Source organism: Sturnira hondurensis, unplaced genomic scaffold (assembly GCF_014824575.4).
Source record: "Sturnira hondurensis isolate 20B ecotype Veracruz unplaced genomic scaffold, ASM1482457v3 Scaffold0014854, whole genome shotgun sequence".
Lineage (NCBI taxonomy): Eukaryota > Metazoa > Chordata > Mammalia > Chiroptera > Phyllostomidae > Sturnira > Sturnira hondurensis.
In genome coordinates, this window is record NW_028087485.1 from 5,205,254 (window position 1) to 5,223,829 (window position 18,576).

Below are 18,576 nucleotides of genomic sequence, written 5' to 3' on the forward strand. Positions count from 1 at the left end.
GCTTCATTTCTTGTTCATGTTGTGGTCTAGAGTGTGTGTTCCTGGTTGGTAGGTGACTTTCTTCCACCAGGAAGAAGAGTGACTTAGGGTTCTAGGCTCATGCCATCCTGTGACACCACCATTCTAGCTGGTGGAAAGGGAAGGAGTATGGTGAAGACATTTATCCTGTCCTGACCCAGACATCATTTCCACCCACACTTCATTGGTGAGAACTAGTCATGTGACCCCCAATGCGAGGGGGCCTGGGAAATGAAGTCCTGAATGGAAAACCTCTTTTCAGCAACTGTACACTAAGGAAAGGGTGTGCATCATTGGACGACTGTTTTCCCCATATATCTTGAGTTGGTTTCATTTAAGAGAGAAGAAAGTGCCAAGACCAGAAGTTACCTTAGTCTTGGGGACAAGTAGCCCTTGTCTCCATTCACAATCCAACCTGTGGGACTTCTTGTGGACACAGCCGTTCATTCATTCAGTTTTAGAACCTAATATGTCTGAGGCACTATGTCAGAGTTATGGCTTACGAGGGTGGAGGGTAGGGGAGGGGCAAAGGTGCCACCCCAGCTCGGGCCCTAATAACTCTAGTAACCTTGTATCACCACTCAGCTGTCAGCCTTGTTTACCCCATGTCATCTGCATGTGGCCATGTTGACTTTTCTTCTTAAAACTCAGCTCTGATCGCCCTGGCCAGTCCTATGGTGATCGTAGGAGCGTTGTCCTATAACCGGAAGGTTGTGGGTTTGATTCCTGGTCAGGGCACCTACAGGGTTGCGGGTTTTATCCTTGGTTCTTGGCGAGTCTTATCCCTGCTCCTGGCATGTACGGGAGGTAACCGATGGATGTTTCCCTCCGTTGATGTTCCTCTCTCTCCCTCCCTCTCTCTCTAAAAGCAATGAAAAAGGCGTGATATTCGAGGTCCTGGACTATTCCTTCCGCCTCCCTTTTCAGGATTCTCGGCTGCCGCTCCCTTGAACTTTCTGCCCTAGCAGTCAGTCTCTCTCTGTCTCTGTCTGTCTCTCACCTCTTCCTCCTGGGCCTCCTCGCATCTTTCCCCTTCCCTGGATGGCTTTCTGCTTCTCCTCACCTGTCCACAGTGGCCCTAGTCAAGCCTCTGATCTCAGCCTGTGGATTTATAGCAGATCTGAGTGTCCATGAAACCAGAGCAAATACCATGTTGCATATCCAGCACAGTTCATGTGGCTATTTATTAGGGCTAATATTTCATGCGTATCTGCCTTATTTTGCTGGCCAGATTGTCCACTCTTAGAAGATACTTTATTATATTTCCTATAGAGTCTAATGCCTCACCTGTTGAGCAGTTAAAAGTTCTTAGCATGTGCCGATTGCTTTATGTGACCCCTCAACCCTCCAGTGCAGATAAGACTGAGCCCAAGGTTTACCCAGTTCCTAAGTTGGGGAACCAGGCTCGGACATAGGTGACTCCTGGGTGTGGGGGCATCCGAACATGGTTGACGAAGGTGGAGTTAGACGCAGCGCAGGCCATGCCCTTCGTTTCCTCAGAGTTTGTGACCCAGTTGTGTGGCCCAGGTGTGCGGTCTGCACACGGTGAAGAGGTGGCTCGGCAGCGTGGCAGGGGCTTCCGAAAGTCAGGCCTGAGCTCAGCTCTCCGCGCTGCCCCTTAGGGCAGTGGTTCCTTGGAGAAATAACTTATTTCTCTGAACTTTGAATTTTAAAAAATCTGTATGTGGGGAGGGTGATACCTTCCAGAGCTGTTTTGGGGATTAGAATTAGAGGTAATGAATATAGTTTTTGGCAACTAGTAGGTATGTAGTAAACCTTAGTATTATGAGGGGGGACCCAAAAACCTCTGGAATTGATTTATAAAAAATTGTGTATGTATTCTTACATGTTTAAACTTCAGTCACCTTCAAAGTGCTCTCCATTTGATGCAGTGCACCTGCTGAGATGTTTTCCACTGCTCAACAACCGTTTTTGAGCTTGTCGATTTTGATGGCTTTTAGTACTTCTGCCCTTTTGTTTGTTTGTTTCACCTCTTTCATATTGGCAAAATGTTTCCCTTTGAGGGCTTTTTTTCATCTGGGAAAACAAAAAACAGTGGCTCAGAGTGAGACCAGGTGGGTAGGAAGGGTCATCGTCATTCAAGGCAGAGCATGGGTAATGCCCCCATGGATGGGCCTGTGGAATTCTCTCATGATCTCTCATGAACACACACGTCTTTATCTTCTCGTGCAGTATTGGCAGTTGGCGGTGTGTGGCCCGTGTCCCTGCACGACAGGACTCGGAGCTGGGTAGGAGCTGCCCTCTCTAGAAGACACAGGCCCTTGTCCTGCTTTACCACTGTGTTGTGTTGTGTAAAATGTGCTCCTGGGTCTAGTGCACACTCATGATTTTGGCCTAGAATTTCAGGGAAAAAAATCTTTTGTTTAAATTTTTAAATTCAATTATTTATTTATTTATATTTAGAAGCAAAACGGATTATCATATTTTGCATACGGATATTGTTATTGCTTTCTAGAGTTACCCTTTTAATGCATAAGCATAAATAAAAGGAGGAGAAGGGTGAAGTCAAGGGACAAGTATAAAGGACCCATGGACAAGGACAACGGGTATTCAATGTGGGAGGGGGTGGGCAGGGCAGGAGATAGTAATGGGGGGAAAGTGGGGGCAACTGTAATTGAACAACAGTTAAAAAATAAAAGAATTAGCCCCCCTGGCTGGTGTGGCTCAGTGGATTGAGCACTGGCCTGTGAACTCCAGAGGGTTGCAGTTCAATTCCCAGTCTAGGGCACATGCCTGGGTTGTAGGCCAGGTCCCTAGTGGGGTGTGTGTGAGAGGCAACCACACATTGATGTTTCTCTCCCTCTCTTTCTTCTTTCCCCTCTCTAAAAAAGTAAATAAACAAAATCTTCTGAAAAAAAGAATTAAAAACATTTATATAGATACAGAATTAGTACTACCCATGTATAATGCACATCCTTATTTTTCCCTCAAAAATTTGGGCAGAAAAATAAGCATTGTACACGGCAACATATCGGTAGTTTGGTTTACCTGCGTATAGTCTAAGGCATTTGAGTTTGAAGCTCCAGTTATAATCCCTTCTGGTCTTTTTCTTACTGGATAAAGCACAGTGGCAAACACAAGGCCGAATGGGGGCCGAATCCGGCCTCCACCGTGTTTTATCCAGCCCGGCACCTTGTTTCCACCCGGTGGCAGCGCCGAGCTCCTTGCCCCCAGCTAAGGAGCAGTTCCATGTATACAGTCCAGAATTACGTTCGGCCCTTTGAAGGCAACCATGAGGCGGATGTGGCCCCCGGTGAAAATGGGTTTGACACCCCTGGAAAGTATCAGTTTCCTATTGCTGCTGTAACAAATTACCACAGACTTAGTGGATTGCAGCATCACCGATTTATTATCTTACGGTTCTGTAGGTCTGAAGTCTAAAGGGTTCAGCATTTTGAAAAGCTCACTCTGAGCGTGTGAACAGTAGATTATAAAGACAGTGGTCCGGGTAGGATGGTGGAGCCTTGGACTGAGTACTGGAATTAGAGATAGAGAGAATTGGATGGTTTTGGAGAAGCCAGCAGCTGTGCTTCTGTGCCTTTTTCCTTGCATGCTATATTTTGGCTTATTTTAGACCCTTTGCTGCTCTCGAGGGAGAATGTTCCCGGGCTTTGACAGCTTCCTGGTTGGGAGAAGAGTAGGAGGCCCAGCCCAGCGCTGGTCTGGCCTCTGTTTAGCCTGTTGGTGTGGAGGCGACAGCTTCAGTAAGCGATGTCTTTCTGGCGTGTTGACCACTTAGGTCATGTCTAGACGTTCTTGCCCCAGACCTCATCTCAGTCCGAAACCCAGCATTTCCACCTGTTGTTAAAATATCACTTTCCTTCAGAGAAACCTTCCGTCTGCCTTTGCTGATGAGTAAGTACCTCTGGGTAGCCCCCGTGGGTGCCTCGCCCCTGCCCTGAGGCTTGCCCAGATCGTCCTCACTGTGTGTCACAGGCAGAAGAGCCCTGAGCCAGGGGAGCCTCCTCTCTGTCTTCCTGCACTGTGGTTTTTGGTGTAAGTTATCTTTGTTAACTTAGTTTTCTAGCCTCTTAGATACTTTTTCACCATTCAGGAAGCAGAAATGAGCGATACTCGTTTTACTGCGTGTATACAGCACTCCTAGTAACACTGTTTCAGCAAACAGTGTTACTGTCCCTCACAGTAGGCCTAGGTGGAGGGTGAGACGCCCTCTCCACCCATTTTTGCCCTTTTTTCCCATCTCGCACCATGATTACTGGGTTAATGAAGCAAATGAGGATTCTATGATTGATACTGTCGACAGCCGTTTCTTTCTGTGTCTGTAGTACCGTCTCCGAGGTGTTACTTTACATTTTGGGGATAAAGCATGTACCTGCTGTTGCATTTTGCCATCTGAAGCGATCCTTTTCAAAGTGAGGAACTGAGGCCAGGAGAGGCGATGAGACTTGTTGCAGACCATGTAGCTGGGCTGGCAGGGAGGTGTGGCTCAGAGCTTCTTTCTCCGCTGGCTTTTCCAGCGTCTCCGTCACAGGCATTGGTCTTGCGGCTGGTTTGAGAAAGTGACTTCAGCTGCCTTGGTTAAAAGAGAAGCTCTCACCTTCGCAGCAGGAGTGGAACATGGGTGCCTTCCCCCTGCATCCTGTGGACCACCTCGGGGTCCAGCCTGAAGCCCCGTTTTCTATCCTAAGCATTCTTAGCCCTGCCAGCTACTTCAGCTCAGAGCAACCTGCTAACAGAAGGAGCAGCAGCTCTGGTCTCAAGCAGATCTTGGCCCTGCTGTTGACCTGGCAGTGGGCGAGTTACTTAAAGATTATGTGTTTGAACCTCCCTTTCCTCTTTTGATGTTGGGCTTATCCTGGAGAGTCGTCAAGAGGATGAGGTAGTGTGCCACATGGGGCACCATGGCATGAGGTGCCAGAGTCTGGGATCTGGAGCTGACTGCCCAGGTTCAAATCCTGCCTCTGCTGCTTACTAGCTGCTGGCTTCAGGCAAGTTACTTTAACTCCTGGTGCCCCATTGACTGTTACCGGAGACTGCGTACTGTGTGGTCTCGTACCCTCTTCCCGGGAGTGAGGACCTCTCACTTTCTTCAGTCCCTAACCCCCTCCCATTGAGAGGCTGGGGGATTCTCGTCTGGGGATGACCCGGATTTGGACAGGACATTTTGTTTCGCTAAAGCCTCCTGCATCGGAGGACGTGCTTCCCCTCTTTCCCTAACAGGAAGGGACAGGGTCTGTGTGCACGGGAGTGGTTGGTGATGCTACCTTAGAAAGGGACACCAATGGGAAATTCAGAAACAAGCTAATACCTAAAGAGATTCAAGTTACAGAATTATTGGCACTTAAAATGGAAATTCAGCCTTACTTTTCAAAAAATAACAGATGCCTAAATGTCAGTGGGAAGGAAGAGGTAAGGCTATGGGTTTGTTTTTTTGGGTGAGATCTTAGTGAGGAAAGAGCAGTTTTGATCTGTTTCTCTTGACTTGCTTTTGTTCTCCAGATGAGGAAATAGAAGCTAATGGGAAAAGCTCTTTAAGCCCTTAATTAATTAGGGTCTTATGCGCTGTGAGCTAATTTTTTTTTAATGTTCAGTTTGCCTTTAAGTAGACTGTTCCTTGAAGGCAGGTGCCAAGGATTTGCCAGCCCTCGTGCTCTCCGCTGGGGCCCAGCACAGGGCTGAGCGCGCAGGTGCGGGCATGTGGCTGCTTGGGGTCCAGTTCCTTGTCCCTTGTGTTTTCCAGAGTGAGTACATTGCCCCGTGTGACTGTCGGCGGGCCTTCATCTCTGGATTCGACGGCTCTGCGGGTGAGTCGCTAAATTCTCTCTCTGTTCTTTCTGTACTTTTGTTCGCCGCCCAAAAATAACTGGAACGAGTTTCAGCCTGTGATACAGCACCAAAAAGAAAATGCAAACCAGACGTTCCCCATCAAACCCCCGCAGCAAAGTGGGAGTTTCCAGAATCTTCCGCCTCCCGACAGTCCCCTTGTAGTGACCCTGTTCTCTGTGCCTGTGCTTTTAAAGTTTTAAAAAGTCTTTACTTAAAAAGTGATTTTGAACTTTCTATTGACTATAACATAAATATGGAAAATCATCGATTAAACGGAATGTACCTGTGCAACTAGCACTGTGGGTCGTTAATAGGACCCTAATACCTCCCAGCACCCCCACCTTAGCTACTGGTCCTGCTTAATTCTCTGAGGGGTTGGCTTTGATTTCTGACTTTTCACTTTTGCCGTAAGTAATGTTTATTGTGTTTAGCTACATTGGGGCCCTGCCCTGACTTTTTCCAGAGCTGTTGTGCACTTGATATTTAGGGTGTGTTTCCCGCTTGAGACTTGCCCTCCTTAAGCTTGCTAGATTTGGCGAGAGCCCCTCTCTCCGCATAGTTAGCCTCCTGCTTCCCTTGATGTAAGTGCTTGTGTTGGTTGGCTCTTAGGGTCGGTTTTGGCTGACACCTCTGCCGAAGTTCCGCCAGGTCTGTGGGAACTGAGGCAGGTGGAGGTGGAAGGCACACACCCCTGCTGCGCCATCAGGAACACGCAGAGTTCCTGGGAGAGGTGACACCGTCCTTTGGGGTGTCCAGTAGAGCAGATCACGGTGATCACTGCCCGGGAACCATTTCCACCGCCCTCTTGATCATGAAGCCATTGGGCTGGAGATCCACAGGCCCCCATTCTCGGGCCTTGATGCGTGCCGCACAGGTCGGGGCCTTTCCGTTTAGGGACCAGTGTCCAGGCAGCCCGGGCTGCCTCAGGACTGGTTTCTTCAGAGGGTGGCCCTCAGCTGGTGCTCGGTTGCTGTGTCTTCTCTTGCCCAGGCGCTGCCCTGGAGTCAGAGGCCCGCCTGCCCCACTCAGGGTGCCGGTGGGCGGCGGGGCCTCCCCACAGGGGCTGGCGCTCTCACCCGACTTGTTCATCTGCGGTCAGCTTGTGCAGCTCTTGGGTGGTGGTCAGAAACCTGTCTCATTTCTTTGTCCCCTTGCTGCAGGCACAGCCATTGTCACAGAAGAGCATGCGGCCATGTGGACGGACGGGCGCTACTTTTTGCAGGCTGCCAAGCAGATGGACAGCAACTGGACGCTCATGAAGATGGGTGTGTAGAGGGAGGCCCACCCCAGCCTTAGTTGGCCAGCTCTGGGAAGGGACCCCAGAGCTCCTCAGGCCTCTTGGATCTTAACCCTCTTATGGGTCATGGGCACTTTGTAGCCTATTTGGGTTGCCATACAAAATGCCACAGACTATGTGGCCTCAACAACGGAAGTTTATTTTGCCTGGAAGCTGGAAGTCTAAGATCAGGGTGCCAGCGTGGTCAGGGTCCGATGAGAGCTCTCTTTCTGGCTTGCAGACTTCTCACTGTGTCCTTAAGTGGCTGGATCTCTTTTTTCCTTTTCCTGTTAGAAGGCCACCAATCCTGTTGGATTAGAGCTCCACCCGTATGACTTCATGTAACCTTAATTACTTCCTAAACCCCCTGTCTCCACGTACAGCCACATTGGGGGCTAGAATGCCAATGTATGCATTTTGCGGGGGCACAGTCTAGCTCATGGCACAAGGAAAACCAAGAATATAGCATTCTTGTATGTGCATAGCATTGTGCATTCGATTGTGGAAGGTCCTGGTTCAGGATTCTCATTTTTGTGACCGGAAACTGAGGGCCAGAGAGGACAGCCGATTTGCTGCAGATTGCAGAGCTCACCGTGCACTTGACTCATGCACCTGGGGCCTCTTGTCTTCCCTTCACTGCCTCATGATTCAGAGTAAGGTGAAGGTCAGGGCTGTTGACAGCAGAGGCTAGGAAGCTGTTGCCTGGAGGATCCTGAACTCACTTTTGGCAACTCTGCCATGGAGAAGAACACAGGGCAGGGGCATGGGTCTGAAACTTTCTCAGACAAGTTACTCCACTTTCAGTGCTTCGGTTTCCTCATCTGTAAAACAGGATGAAAATAATAGTGAGTACCACGTAAAATGGTGAGAATGAAAGAAATGATACACAGAAAGCATTGACTTCAGTGTTTATCCAATATTACATGTGCATGTGTACTCTGGTTTTTCATGTAATTTTGTGCTATGTGTGTTTTTCCTTGTCACTAAGACACCCTTTAGGAACATGGTTTTAGTGGTTGTACAAAGGTCTCTTTCTCCTGAATTTTGAATCTAGAGAGATAAGCAGGGGAAAGGAGCTACCAGGGCTGAGTGAGGAAGAGAAGATGATGAAACATCTGATATTTCTTGTGTGTTGTAGAAAGTAAAGAGGAAAGCAAGTTGTCACCAGACTCACAGTTCTGGGAACAGAGAGAGGCTGTTGTCAGTGAGTTGACTTGAGATGACACTGAGATCCAAGCAGCTAGCCTCCTGAGGGTCTGCGTGCATGCCCGTTCGTGTGCTCAGGCCTGGGGTCCATGCTGTCCACATGTGTGTGTGCTCATGGTTTATCCTAGGGAGGCTTAGGAACATTTTTGTCCTGGCAGTGGATTTATTGCTGAGACTATTCTCTCCACCTGCCCCCGCCCCTTCACACACACGCAGGCATTTGGGGCTGTGGCACTGTGATGAATGGACAGGCCACTAGCCCTGGGCACTTTTAACTGTATGCCGTAGTGGCTCATGCACCCTTAACACATATGTACATTTATTTATATGTTGTATATATGTGCTAGTGTCCATCCGTATTTCACACATGAGCAAAGATTAATTTCTTTATTTTTTAGAAAGATAAACACAAGTAGAAATTCTATTTGCCCCCGTGGATCACTTAGTATGCCCCTGCGGCGTGGGCATCTCTCTCTGGGGCCCAGAACTCCAGCTCTTGGGTCTGTGAGCACTTTGAGGGGCAGAGGGGCAGAGGAGCTGCACTGTCTGCCCCTTAAAGTAGGTGTGTGGCGGCCCAGGGAGTGAGTCCTTGTTCCTTCCAAGCCCCTCTCTGGTTGCTTCTCTGAGATGCCTCTCTCCTAAGCCCACCCTTCCTCAGGCTTGTCTCCTGTGTCGGGAGATTCCAGTGGGTTTGCTTGGTGAGTGATTCGTCCCTGGGGCTTTGCCAAATACCTGTCTGGTAGGAGATGACAGGACTTCATCCTGTGGAAGTTATACAAGGGCATTAAAGAAATTGCATTAGTAACTGGCTTGTTCAGCCGTTTGAAAAAACTGGGAAAGACTCAAATAGCAAAGTAACAACTCAGTGCCAGCTTCCAGGCAGTTTTTGTAGAACTGAGATTCATGAGCTCATTGCCTTTTAAACCTTTGAACTTCCTTTCGGTGGTTATGAGGTTATTGGTTCTCAGTAGGGAACACAGTAAAGGTAAGCACTGTTTTCGAATATGTGAACTTTCACTCTAAATATGCATATATTTTACCAAGATGTCAATTGTTTCACAAAAATATAATTTAAAAAGTATACATCTCAAATGTAGATGGCTTTCATTAAAGAAAAACAAGGGTATCAAGAACAATGGCATTTCCTTTCTTGAAGCTTGTTTAGTGTCCCAGGACTAGTGTCTTGAGACGGAAAGGGCTGTTTTCCCTCAGGAGCTGGGAAGCCCAGGGAGCCATGGTAAGGTGGCCATGGCGGTTCTTCTGTGCCTCTCTTGAAATCTCTGGAAAGATTGTTTTGTTTCCGAGACTTGTGTTCAGTCCCCTTACCCGGTCTGTTTGTGGGACTAGGGTCTCCGTTCTTTGATGCTTCCCTTCCCAACGGTGGGGGGGGGGGCCTGTGGCCCGTGTTCCCCTTCCCTGGTGTGGGTGTAAGGGAAGCTGCCAGCTCCCAGCCTTGACCACGTCACCACCCAGGGGACAGAAGGCTGGTGAGGTGATCTTTGCGATGACAGTGCACCTGTGATGCACTGAGTCCTGGGATGCCATTTTGACTAGTGCAAATCCCACTTTTCCTCTCTCTCACCCTTATCTTATATACCTGCTTTCCTTACATACCATCTTAGACTTCTCGCGGCCTTCCAGAAGTGAGGGAGGGTCAGATTTTCCACACATCCTGCCAACCCACTTTAAGAAGATGCTTAATAACAGCCCTGCTGTCCTGCTGTTGGCAAATTCCATTCTTCTGGTAGGACAGTGAACTTGGGCACACTGGGAATTGTTTCTCATCAGTTCTTCCCTCTGTAGGTCTGAAGGACACGCCAACGCAGGAAGACTGGCTGGTGAGTGTACTTCCTGAAGGATCCAGGGTTGGCGTGGACCCGCTGATTATTTCTACAGGTGAGTGAGCTTGGGCCCTTCCATCTTGGGTGAGGAAGTGGGTTCTAGGTGCCTTCTCTCTCTCCTGTTGGCTTGTGGGTTGTGTTAACGTTTGTGGGCTCACTGTGACTTGATATCACTGTAGAGGTCAAGGTGAGGAGATAGAGGCAGGGGAAAGCCATTGGTGGTGAAGGTGCCCTTGTACAATTTCTCACCCTGCGCATCCAGCCCAGGGTCATGGAAGGCTCGCCTTTCAGAAGCTGCCAGGCTCCCAGAGCCCTGCTGCCTGTTACAGGTATTCATTTCACAGCTGGGCCGTGTGTGCTTCTCTTCAGATTACTGGAAGAAGATGGCCAAGGTTCTCAGAAGTGCCGGTCACCACCTTCTTCCTGTCAAGGAGAACCTTGTGGACAAGATCTGGACAGACCGTCCTGAGCGCCCGTGCAAGCCCCTCCTCGCTCTGGGTCTGGATTACACAGGTCAGAACCATGACGTGTGCCGTGGTCCCCTGCACACGTCACTGTTGTCTCCATCTCAGTCCTCCGAGTCAAAGTGAAGCTTGACCTGATGGAAGGTTTTGCCCCACCCTGGTACAGTGGGGCATTTGGTGAAAGCAGGAGCTTTATTTATTTCCACTGTCGCCACCTACTTACCACTTATCCAGAATAGGTTACTCTTGCAGAGCTTTTCTGGGCAGACTTTGGGTGCTGCTAAAACACATGTATTTTTAACCATGCAGCTGCTGACTGCCCGTTCGTGTGTCTGTGATACTGGGGAAAGAGCCTAGAGGTTTCTAGGTGCCGTTTCCTTTTCTTCTGGCATTTGTAGGCTACCTTCCTAGCCCCCTGCTCTCATATACCTCCTGCTTTAGAGGCGTCTGGGTGTGGGTAGGTTTCTTTGGCCTGTGTGATAGTGGGGGGTGAGGAGCAGGGTCTGTGGGCAGTGAGGGGTGCAGAGAGAGAGGCCTGGGAGGAAGGGCTGCAGGGGAGGGAGCCTGGTGTAGAAAGAGGAGAGGAGAGGTGGGTGGGGGGTGTCTGGAATGCAGGCAGATTGCCCGAGGGGTCCTGGGAAGAAAGCATTGCAGCCCAGACTCTCAGCCAAGTTTTAAATAGCATTCCTGTGCGGCGCTTCAAAGCAGCTTTTGGTTGTGGGGGCAGCCCCAGCTCACTCTCCTTGTGACACCCTCACCCAGGGTATTGTAGATGTGGAGGAGGGGGTAGGGGGTGGGGGATGGGTCCAGTGAGTGGCCCAGGTTAGCTACACATTTTCCATCTGTGTGTTTTGAAGTTAAAAAACAAAACAAAACTGTAGTAGAGGCTCTGACCTATTGCTTGTAGGAGAGGGGAGAGAAAATGCCACTGGTAAGACTTTTGTTCAGCGAACTCGTGAGTGCAGGACATTGTGCGAGGTGCTGGGGGAGTAGGACAGTGTCTTCCCTGGTCTCAGTTGGCTGCAGCCAGAGTTACAAGTGCTACTTGATGGCAGGTGACGGTGGTGGTGGTGTGAGCTCCTCTAGGGCCACGATGTCGTCCTGGGTAGCAGCGGGGAGGCCCTGGCTGTATCTGACAGGGTGAGTGTGATTTGGAAAGGAGAGTCACAGCGAGTCAGATTGCAGGGAATTCCCGTGACTTTGGCACTGAAAGGCGAGTCTTGCTGCTCCAGGAATGTGGAGTGGTGGGCGATACTCCCCCACCTCTGAGACCTGATCGGTTCTCTCTGCAGGGCTCCCTGTGCTTCCCTGTTGTGTGGATTTTTGTACGACAGTATAACTAATTGCTGGGTTCAGTGCCTGTCTTTCCTCAGAGATTCGTAAGCCCAGTGGGGGCAGGGATTGGGTGCAGCTCAGAGCTGTGACAGCGGTGAGCAGCACGGTGCCTGGCAGGTGTCTGAGTCTGGATGCTCCACAGACATTTGTCGAACAAGGGAATTTATTTTGCTGGTGAGGTAGCCAGGCCCCTCGACAGTCAGCTGACTGGCTCGGACAGTCTCACCTCTTGTACACGGCTTGATTCCAGGTTTCCTCTCTGCTCACACGCCACGTTCCCTGGGGTGCAGTGCTGGTTGAGAATGCTGGGGACGCAGGTCCTCAGCACCGGGGCTGGAGTTGCGAGCATGCTTGTTTTTGCAGGCATCTCCTGGAAGGACAAGGTTGCGGACCTCCGGATGAAAATGTCTGAGAGGAACGTCGTGTGGTTTGTGGTCACTGCCCTGGATGAGATTGCATGTGAGTGCTCTGGTTTCACTGTTCGGGCGTGTTACCTAATCTCTCCTTTGGTTCTCTGGGAATCCGTGTTCTCAAGCCACTCAGCTTTCTGCGTAGCCAGGGAGTACTGAAGAGACTTGTGTCACCGAATGGTCATGCGCATGCCCAGTAGGGTGGGGAGAGGATTACAAGGATTGGGGGTGGGGGGGGGTGGCGGTGGCCTGGCCCTGAGTGGTATTTCAGCCAGGGCTGATGTTAATTAAATCTGTGGTGATGTCCACCTCCGGCCCGTCTCTCCCCAATTATGACACCTACAGGGAAGGACATTTTTTCTCTATACATTGTGTGCCTGTCAACATTCATGTCTCTCTACAGGTATACAAGTGGGGTCATTAGAGGCATTTTTTTCTTTATATACTTTTTCTATGGTTCACTAAGTTCTGTACTGTAAGAATATTCTAGAAACATTTCTACCTCAGAAAAATTAGAAACTGAGGGTTTATTACAAAGCTTTTCAACACAAGAGCTGTTTCTTAAAGTTTAAACCTTAAGTGACCCTCATGTAATTACTCAGTACCTTTTGTTACCTTCTAGAGCCTGAAGGAATCAGGTTGAGCCTTCCTGTGCTGTCTGCTGTTTTCCGACTAGATTTGACCAGGACAACTGAGAAGGGGCTCTGCCTTAACTTTTGGTTTCTTTTCACTAGTGAAAGAGACGCTGAAGTGCCCTGCGTCTCCAGCCCCCAGCCCCAAACTTTGTCAGGTGTATCAGTGACTTGCATCCCTAATTAACTTAATAACCTGAACATCTGAGAAAATGACATATAAATCTAATTTCTCCCTTTGGTTACTAACAAAACCCAAAAAACAACAACCACACACCGCCACTGTGTAAGACCTTGAAAATGCAGAGAAAGAAGAAAAAAGTTACCAGGATTCGTGTTACCCAGAGATCATCACTTTTAACATTCTATGCATATATAATTTTGTAGCTTGATTTTTTCAGTGTATCAGTGTACTCTAAGCATGTATAAATGTGATTTTAACTGACTGTTAGACGTCCTAGCATATGGTTATACCACAATGTACCTAACCTTTCCCCTGAGGATGACCTTTGGTTAATTCCACTATTGCCACGATTTTATTATGATACCGCCATCAAAATCTTGCTGCATCAGAATTTGTGACTTAGTTGGTGATCACTTTCTTCCTGTTTCCGGTCAGCTTTTAGCCGTGGTGTTGCAACTTAGGGAGTACGTGCGTGGCCGGGCCTTGTCTGGCCATTTACCTGCCAGGGACGTTCCAGGGGCCATGGAGTCGGCTCACCTTGTCACACCCTTGCCAGCCCCAGGCACTGTCTTTTTTTTTAAGTGCTAGTTTTGTCTGATAAGCAAAAAAAAAAAAAAAAATGGCCTCACTGCTTTACTTTGAGAAGCCATTATTTTAAAATAGAGGCAGTCTTTTTTAACAATTCCCCCCGCCCGTCCCCAGCCTTTTGGCACCCTGATCTTTAGGAGAGAAACCTTTAGGCAGCTGGAAGCCCAGGAACCTGAACTGTGCTCTGGGCTGGTCCCTCTAGTTTCTCAGACAGGCAGTGACCTCACCAGACCCCCTGACGCTGGCTGTAGGCGGGGCCCTCTACCCAGCCAGCAGCAGCACTGCTAACCCACGGGTGGGCTGCGGGCTCAAGTTTCATATGTGGGCCCCTCTGACTCACTGCTTTTGTTCCTTTGCCGGGAAGCTCCGCCTCCACGGGGCCCATTGACCCTCGGAGGGAGGGCCTCAGTTGGCCTGGGTCCTGGTGGGTCTCAGTTTTTCTGCCCTAGGTTGTTTGCCTCAGAAGGGAGGCAGTGCTTGGCTCCTTCCCCATTATTTGGGAGTGCCAGAGGCTTTTCTGCGGCAAGGCCTGGCAGGTCACCACCAGGCAGACCATTTCAACTCTTTGTTTGGAGGGCATTTCTTGTGTGTTCTGACTAATAACTCCTCCATTCCCGCCTTGGGACAGTAGGGGGCTGCATAGGAAACAGTTCTGGTGCCATCATTTGGTGGCTGTGAGCAACTGCAGCTCAGAGGTGCTTGCAGGAAATACGGGACCCTGCCTTTCTGAGAGAAGCTGCTGCCTCCTTCCCCGGGCAAGTGAAGCTCTCACCTCCCCCTACAGGCCACCCCTTAAAATCTCAAGTCAGGCAGTTGACAGGGACCTTGGTTTCTTTTAGGGCTGTTCAATCTCCGAGGATCAGATGTGGAGCACAATCCAGTATTTTTCTCCTATGCAATCATCGGACTAGAGACGATCATGTGAGTTTGCCCCACACCTGCAGTCCGTCCCCACAGCAGCCGCGGCCCCAGTGTGCCCCTTTCTGGTCGGAGCCGCCAGCCACTGCCTCGAGTTCTGCTGATTCGCTGCTTTTCTCCCGGTCTTCCCCTCCTGCCTCCGTTTTCCTCTCCCTTCCTGTCTTCGTTGACAGTAGGTATTTATGTACATCCTGCCTTTAGCCCAAATGATTGAAATCTGTGAACGTCTCTATAGTCCTGCGAGATAAAAGAATAACTAGGCAGCAAAATTCCTGCTGCAAAGTCCCGTTCAGGCCACGCATTTGACCCCACATGCTCCAGCAGCCAGAGCCTTGGGTGTGCTGGCTTAGTTAACACAGCTCACAGTGCAGACAGACCCGGTCATTGTACGGTCAGGATGACCCAGGAAGACTCCCCTGAGTCGCACCTCCCCAAATCATAGTTTATCTTTTAATTGTGTTGTCTGTGTCCTTCCTGCCATTGCTCTTCCACTTAGGTGGCTTATTGCATTCAGGCAACATAGGTATTGAGCGTCTGCTATGTGCTAGGGTCTCTACTGGCTGCTGGGCTGAATGAGACAGACAGGGAGGGTCCTTGGTGAGAGTTGGGCAGATGAGAGTCTCCCTGGGAGATTTGGGTGCATAAGGGGGCACCAGATGGTCAGTGGGATGGGTGCAGGTGTATAGGAGGGGCCTGAGCTAGACTTGGGGTCAGAGTAGACTCTTGGGGAAAGCAATACTGAAGCAGAGATTAGGGTGTGTGTGAGTTGGCTAGGTGAATGGAGGGAGGGTGGCTAAGCATAGGGCAGGGTGCTTCAGAGGCTTGGGCAGGAGAGAGCACAGTGCATGTGGAGGACCCGGAGGGGCCAGTGTGGGTGAGACGTAGTGCGTGAGATGAGCAGAGGCCACATAAGGAAAGGCCTTGACAGCCACGTTCAGGAGCTTTGGCTCTTACCCCGAGGACAGTGGGGTGCTATTGAATGGGATTTTCATAGGGAACCACGTGATCAATCAGCCTTGTAAGTCCTAAAAAATATTTTGGCTGTGAAAAGCAAGATGGGTAAGACTGGAGGTAGGGAAACCAGGTTGGAGGCTGTGGCACTAAATGGCTGAGAGATGGCAGTGGCCTGAACCAGGGCAGTGACTGGGCCAGGCAGTGGCTAAAGCTGGACAGATTTGATAGGCGTTTAGGTTGTTGAGCTAAAGATCTTAAGGAGAGGGTAGATGCATCAAGGGCGACCGTGCCCAGGCCCTGACTTGGGGAGTTGGGTGAATGGGGACAGTATACATGGGGACAGTGTACAGGGTGCAGAGCAGGATTTGGGAAGGGCCTGGGGAGGAGGGCAGGGCTGCTTGGTGTGGATTACCAGAGAGCGGGGCCTGTCGTACGAGTGGGTCTGTGCTCTCATTCACCAGCCCTCCTTCTTCTGTCACCTCCCCTGTGGCCCCTCTGCAGGCTCTTCATTGACGGTGACCGCATAGATGCCCCCAGTGTGAAGGAGCACCTGCTTCTGGACTTGAGCCTGGAAGCCGAATACAGAATCCAGGTGCTTCCCTATAAGTCCATCTTGAGCGAGCTCAAGGTCCTGTGCACCAGCCTGTCCCCGAAGGAGAAGGTGTGGGTCAGCGACAAGGCCAGCTATGCTGTGAGCGAGGCCATCCCCAAGGTTGGTAGCCACACCAGAACCCATCTGAACCCTGCCACACTCCAACTGCTGTCCCTCGCCCAGTACTGGCATCGCGTAGCTTTGTCTTTGAAGCAGAGGCTGGTCAGGCAGCTCCCCAAGACCGGCTGTTGGGTCAGAGGCATTGTCTCCCTGGGCGGGCCCTCTGGGCTGGAGCCATTTCGAGAGTCTGAGGGGAGTCCTGTGTTTTCCAGGGTGTGGCGTGAGAGGTGATTTTAGGTGGTATACGTTAGTACTTTGGTTTATTTAAAAGTGTCTGTTTTAAAAGTGTTTTAGTGTATACTAGAAAAAATATACCTAGCATATGAGACCATGGCATAAAAATTATTTTCTAAGATAAAGTTTAGTTTAAACTAAGTTGACTTAAAGATAGTTTAAAGAAAAGCATTAAGTAAGAGTCCAGGGGTTAGGCAGCTAGGGTAGGAGCCGTGCAAGTGGTAGGAGACTACTTGAAGTTTGGGGAACATAACTTCATCCCCAATCCCCAACATTTTGTAGATAAGGAGATCAGAGGCCCAGAGAAGCTTGGGGAGTTGGAGATTTGTCGAAGGTCGAATAATAGTAGTAGCCTTGCCCTTGACTGAACTGCTGAGCAATACCTGTCCCTTCACTTTAATTGGGTCCCAGGCAGGCCTGGAATCCAGGCCAACTTAGATGTCACCATTTTGACTGTCCTGCCCTGGGTCTCTGGCTTCCAGGTGGCCATTGACAAGCCCAGTGATGTCCCTTTTCTCAATCAAGCTGTGGGCCACCTGGGGAGAGCCCAGACCTTGCCCCTTAGACCTGGCTTGTCATCACACCCCTGTGACTGTCACAGGGTGAGACACTCAGTTGCTCAGAGCTTTTCTTCCTTGACTTACGTGGGGATCCTGTCTGCCTTCTCTGTTTCATGCAGGGGTGTATGTGAGTGAGAGAATAAGGAGAGTGGAGGGAGCAAAGGCCCTTTGAGAAGCTGGTGTGCAAGTGTGAGGCAGTGCTGAGTCCCGCTGCCCTGTAACACAGGCTGGATCCTAACTTGTTCTCCAGTTGGGAAGTGTTTTCCCAGTCCTTTAAAATCAGACCGTGAATAGTAATTGAGGTGCGATCCCTGAGCGAGAAGGAGGATGGGCAGGGGCCCTCCTTCCTTATGTGCATGTGTCCCCAGATGCTGGGAAAGTCTCCTTTGGGCAGAAATGAAGGGGTTGTTCTGGTCAAGCTCTGAGCCCTTGGTGGACTCTGACCACAACTACAGAGGCTTGAAAAGCAGTATCTTGCTGACCGCAGCAGACACCAGTCTCAGAGAGCCAAGGGGGTAGGGGATTGAAAAGAAATACTTGGTAGATGTCCATCTTTTTTTTGATGACCACTAGCCCCTTTTGCTAGGCTCAGAGGCATGAACCAAAAGAAGCAGGTCTTTGGGTCTCCCGGTTCGGCCAGCTTGGCTAGGCCCAGGGTGGGGACTCTTCAAGTGATTTGTCTTATGTGGTATGCTGGGCAAAGAGGTGATCACCTTGACCTTGGGCTCAGTTTCCCATCCTGTTGCCCTTTGCCTCTAGGGACATCGCTGCTATATGCCTTACACACCCATCTGCATTGCCAAAGCTGTGAAGAATTCTGCCGAATCAGAGGGCATGCGGCGAGCTCATGTGAGTAAAGCAGTCTGTGCAGAAGAGGGGATAGGTGGTGCTCAGAAGGCCCAGCTCCTCACCTGCTCTGTGGCCTTGAGCTTGGCCCAAGGTTGGAACCTCTCTGAGCCTTCTAGATTTAATGAGAGAATGAAATAAGATGCTTGATGGGCTAGATCTTCACAGACCATAACCCACAACACAAGAAGATGTTGATGGTAGTATAGAATGTGGTGGTGATGATGAAGATGAAGGTGAAGAAGGCGAAGCCTGTTAAAAGGCTCAGACTGTGTTTCAAACCCCATGGAATGAGACCCAGGGAGGGTCTAGAAAGATCTGGGGCCCAGAGATGGCTTTGGATGGTGGCCTGTCTTTCCTGGCCCTGGTGGGGCCTGATGGGGAACCGAAGGGGACCTTCTCAGGGAGCTGCGTGTGCTCTGCGGAGGGCCCCTCCGCACTGAGCCTGGACTGCTGAACAGCGGACGAGCCCTGTCCCTGGGCGGGGGGGCCTGTCCAGCCCCTGTTGCTGATGGTTTGTGTCATCATGCAAGGGCTGGGCTTCATGTATGCTCACCTGAATTTCAGCAATAACTTTAAAGATGTCTCCA

At 50.1% G+C, this 18,576-nt stretch overlaps 1 protein-coding gene across 1 annotated transcript in view; it reads left to right on the forward strand.

Annotated features, from left to right (window-relative positions):
- XPNPEP1 (X-prolyl aminopeptidase 1) overlaps positions 1 to 18,576 on the forward strand; it is a 51,585-nt gene that overhangs the window by 19,004 nt on the left and 14,005 nt on the right. Inside the window, exons 4-11 of the mRNA XM_037063974.1 lie at positions 5,741 to 5,804; positions 6,987 to 7,091; positions 10,112 to 10,204; positions 10,519 to 10,662; positions 12,312 to 12,407; positions 14,602 to 14,683; positions 16,136 to 16,346; positions 17,900 to 17,989. Of these exons, the coding sequence (XP_036919869.1) occupies positions 5,741 to 5,804; positions 6,987 to 7,091; positions 10,112 to 10,204; positions 10,519 to 10,662; positions 12,312 to 12,407; positions 14,602 to 14,683; positions 16,136 to 16,346; positions 17,900 to 17,989 (885 nt within the window). The remainder of the gene's footprint in view (positions 1 to 5,740; positions 5,805 to 6,986; positions 7,092 to 10,111; positions 10,205 to 10,518; positions 10,663 to 12,311; positions 12,408 to 14,601; positions 14,684 to 16,135; positions 16,347 to 17,899; positions 17,990 to 18,576) is intronic.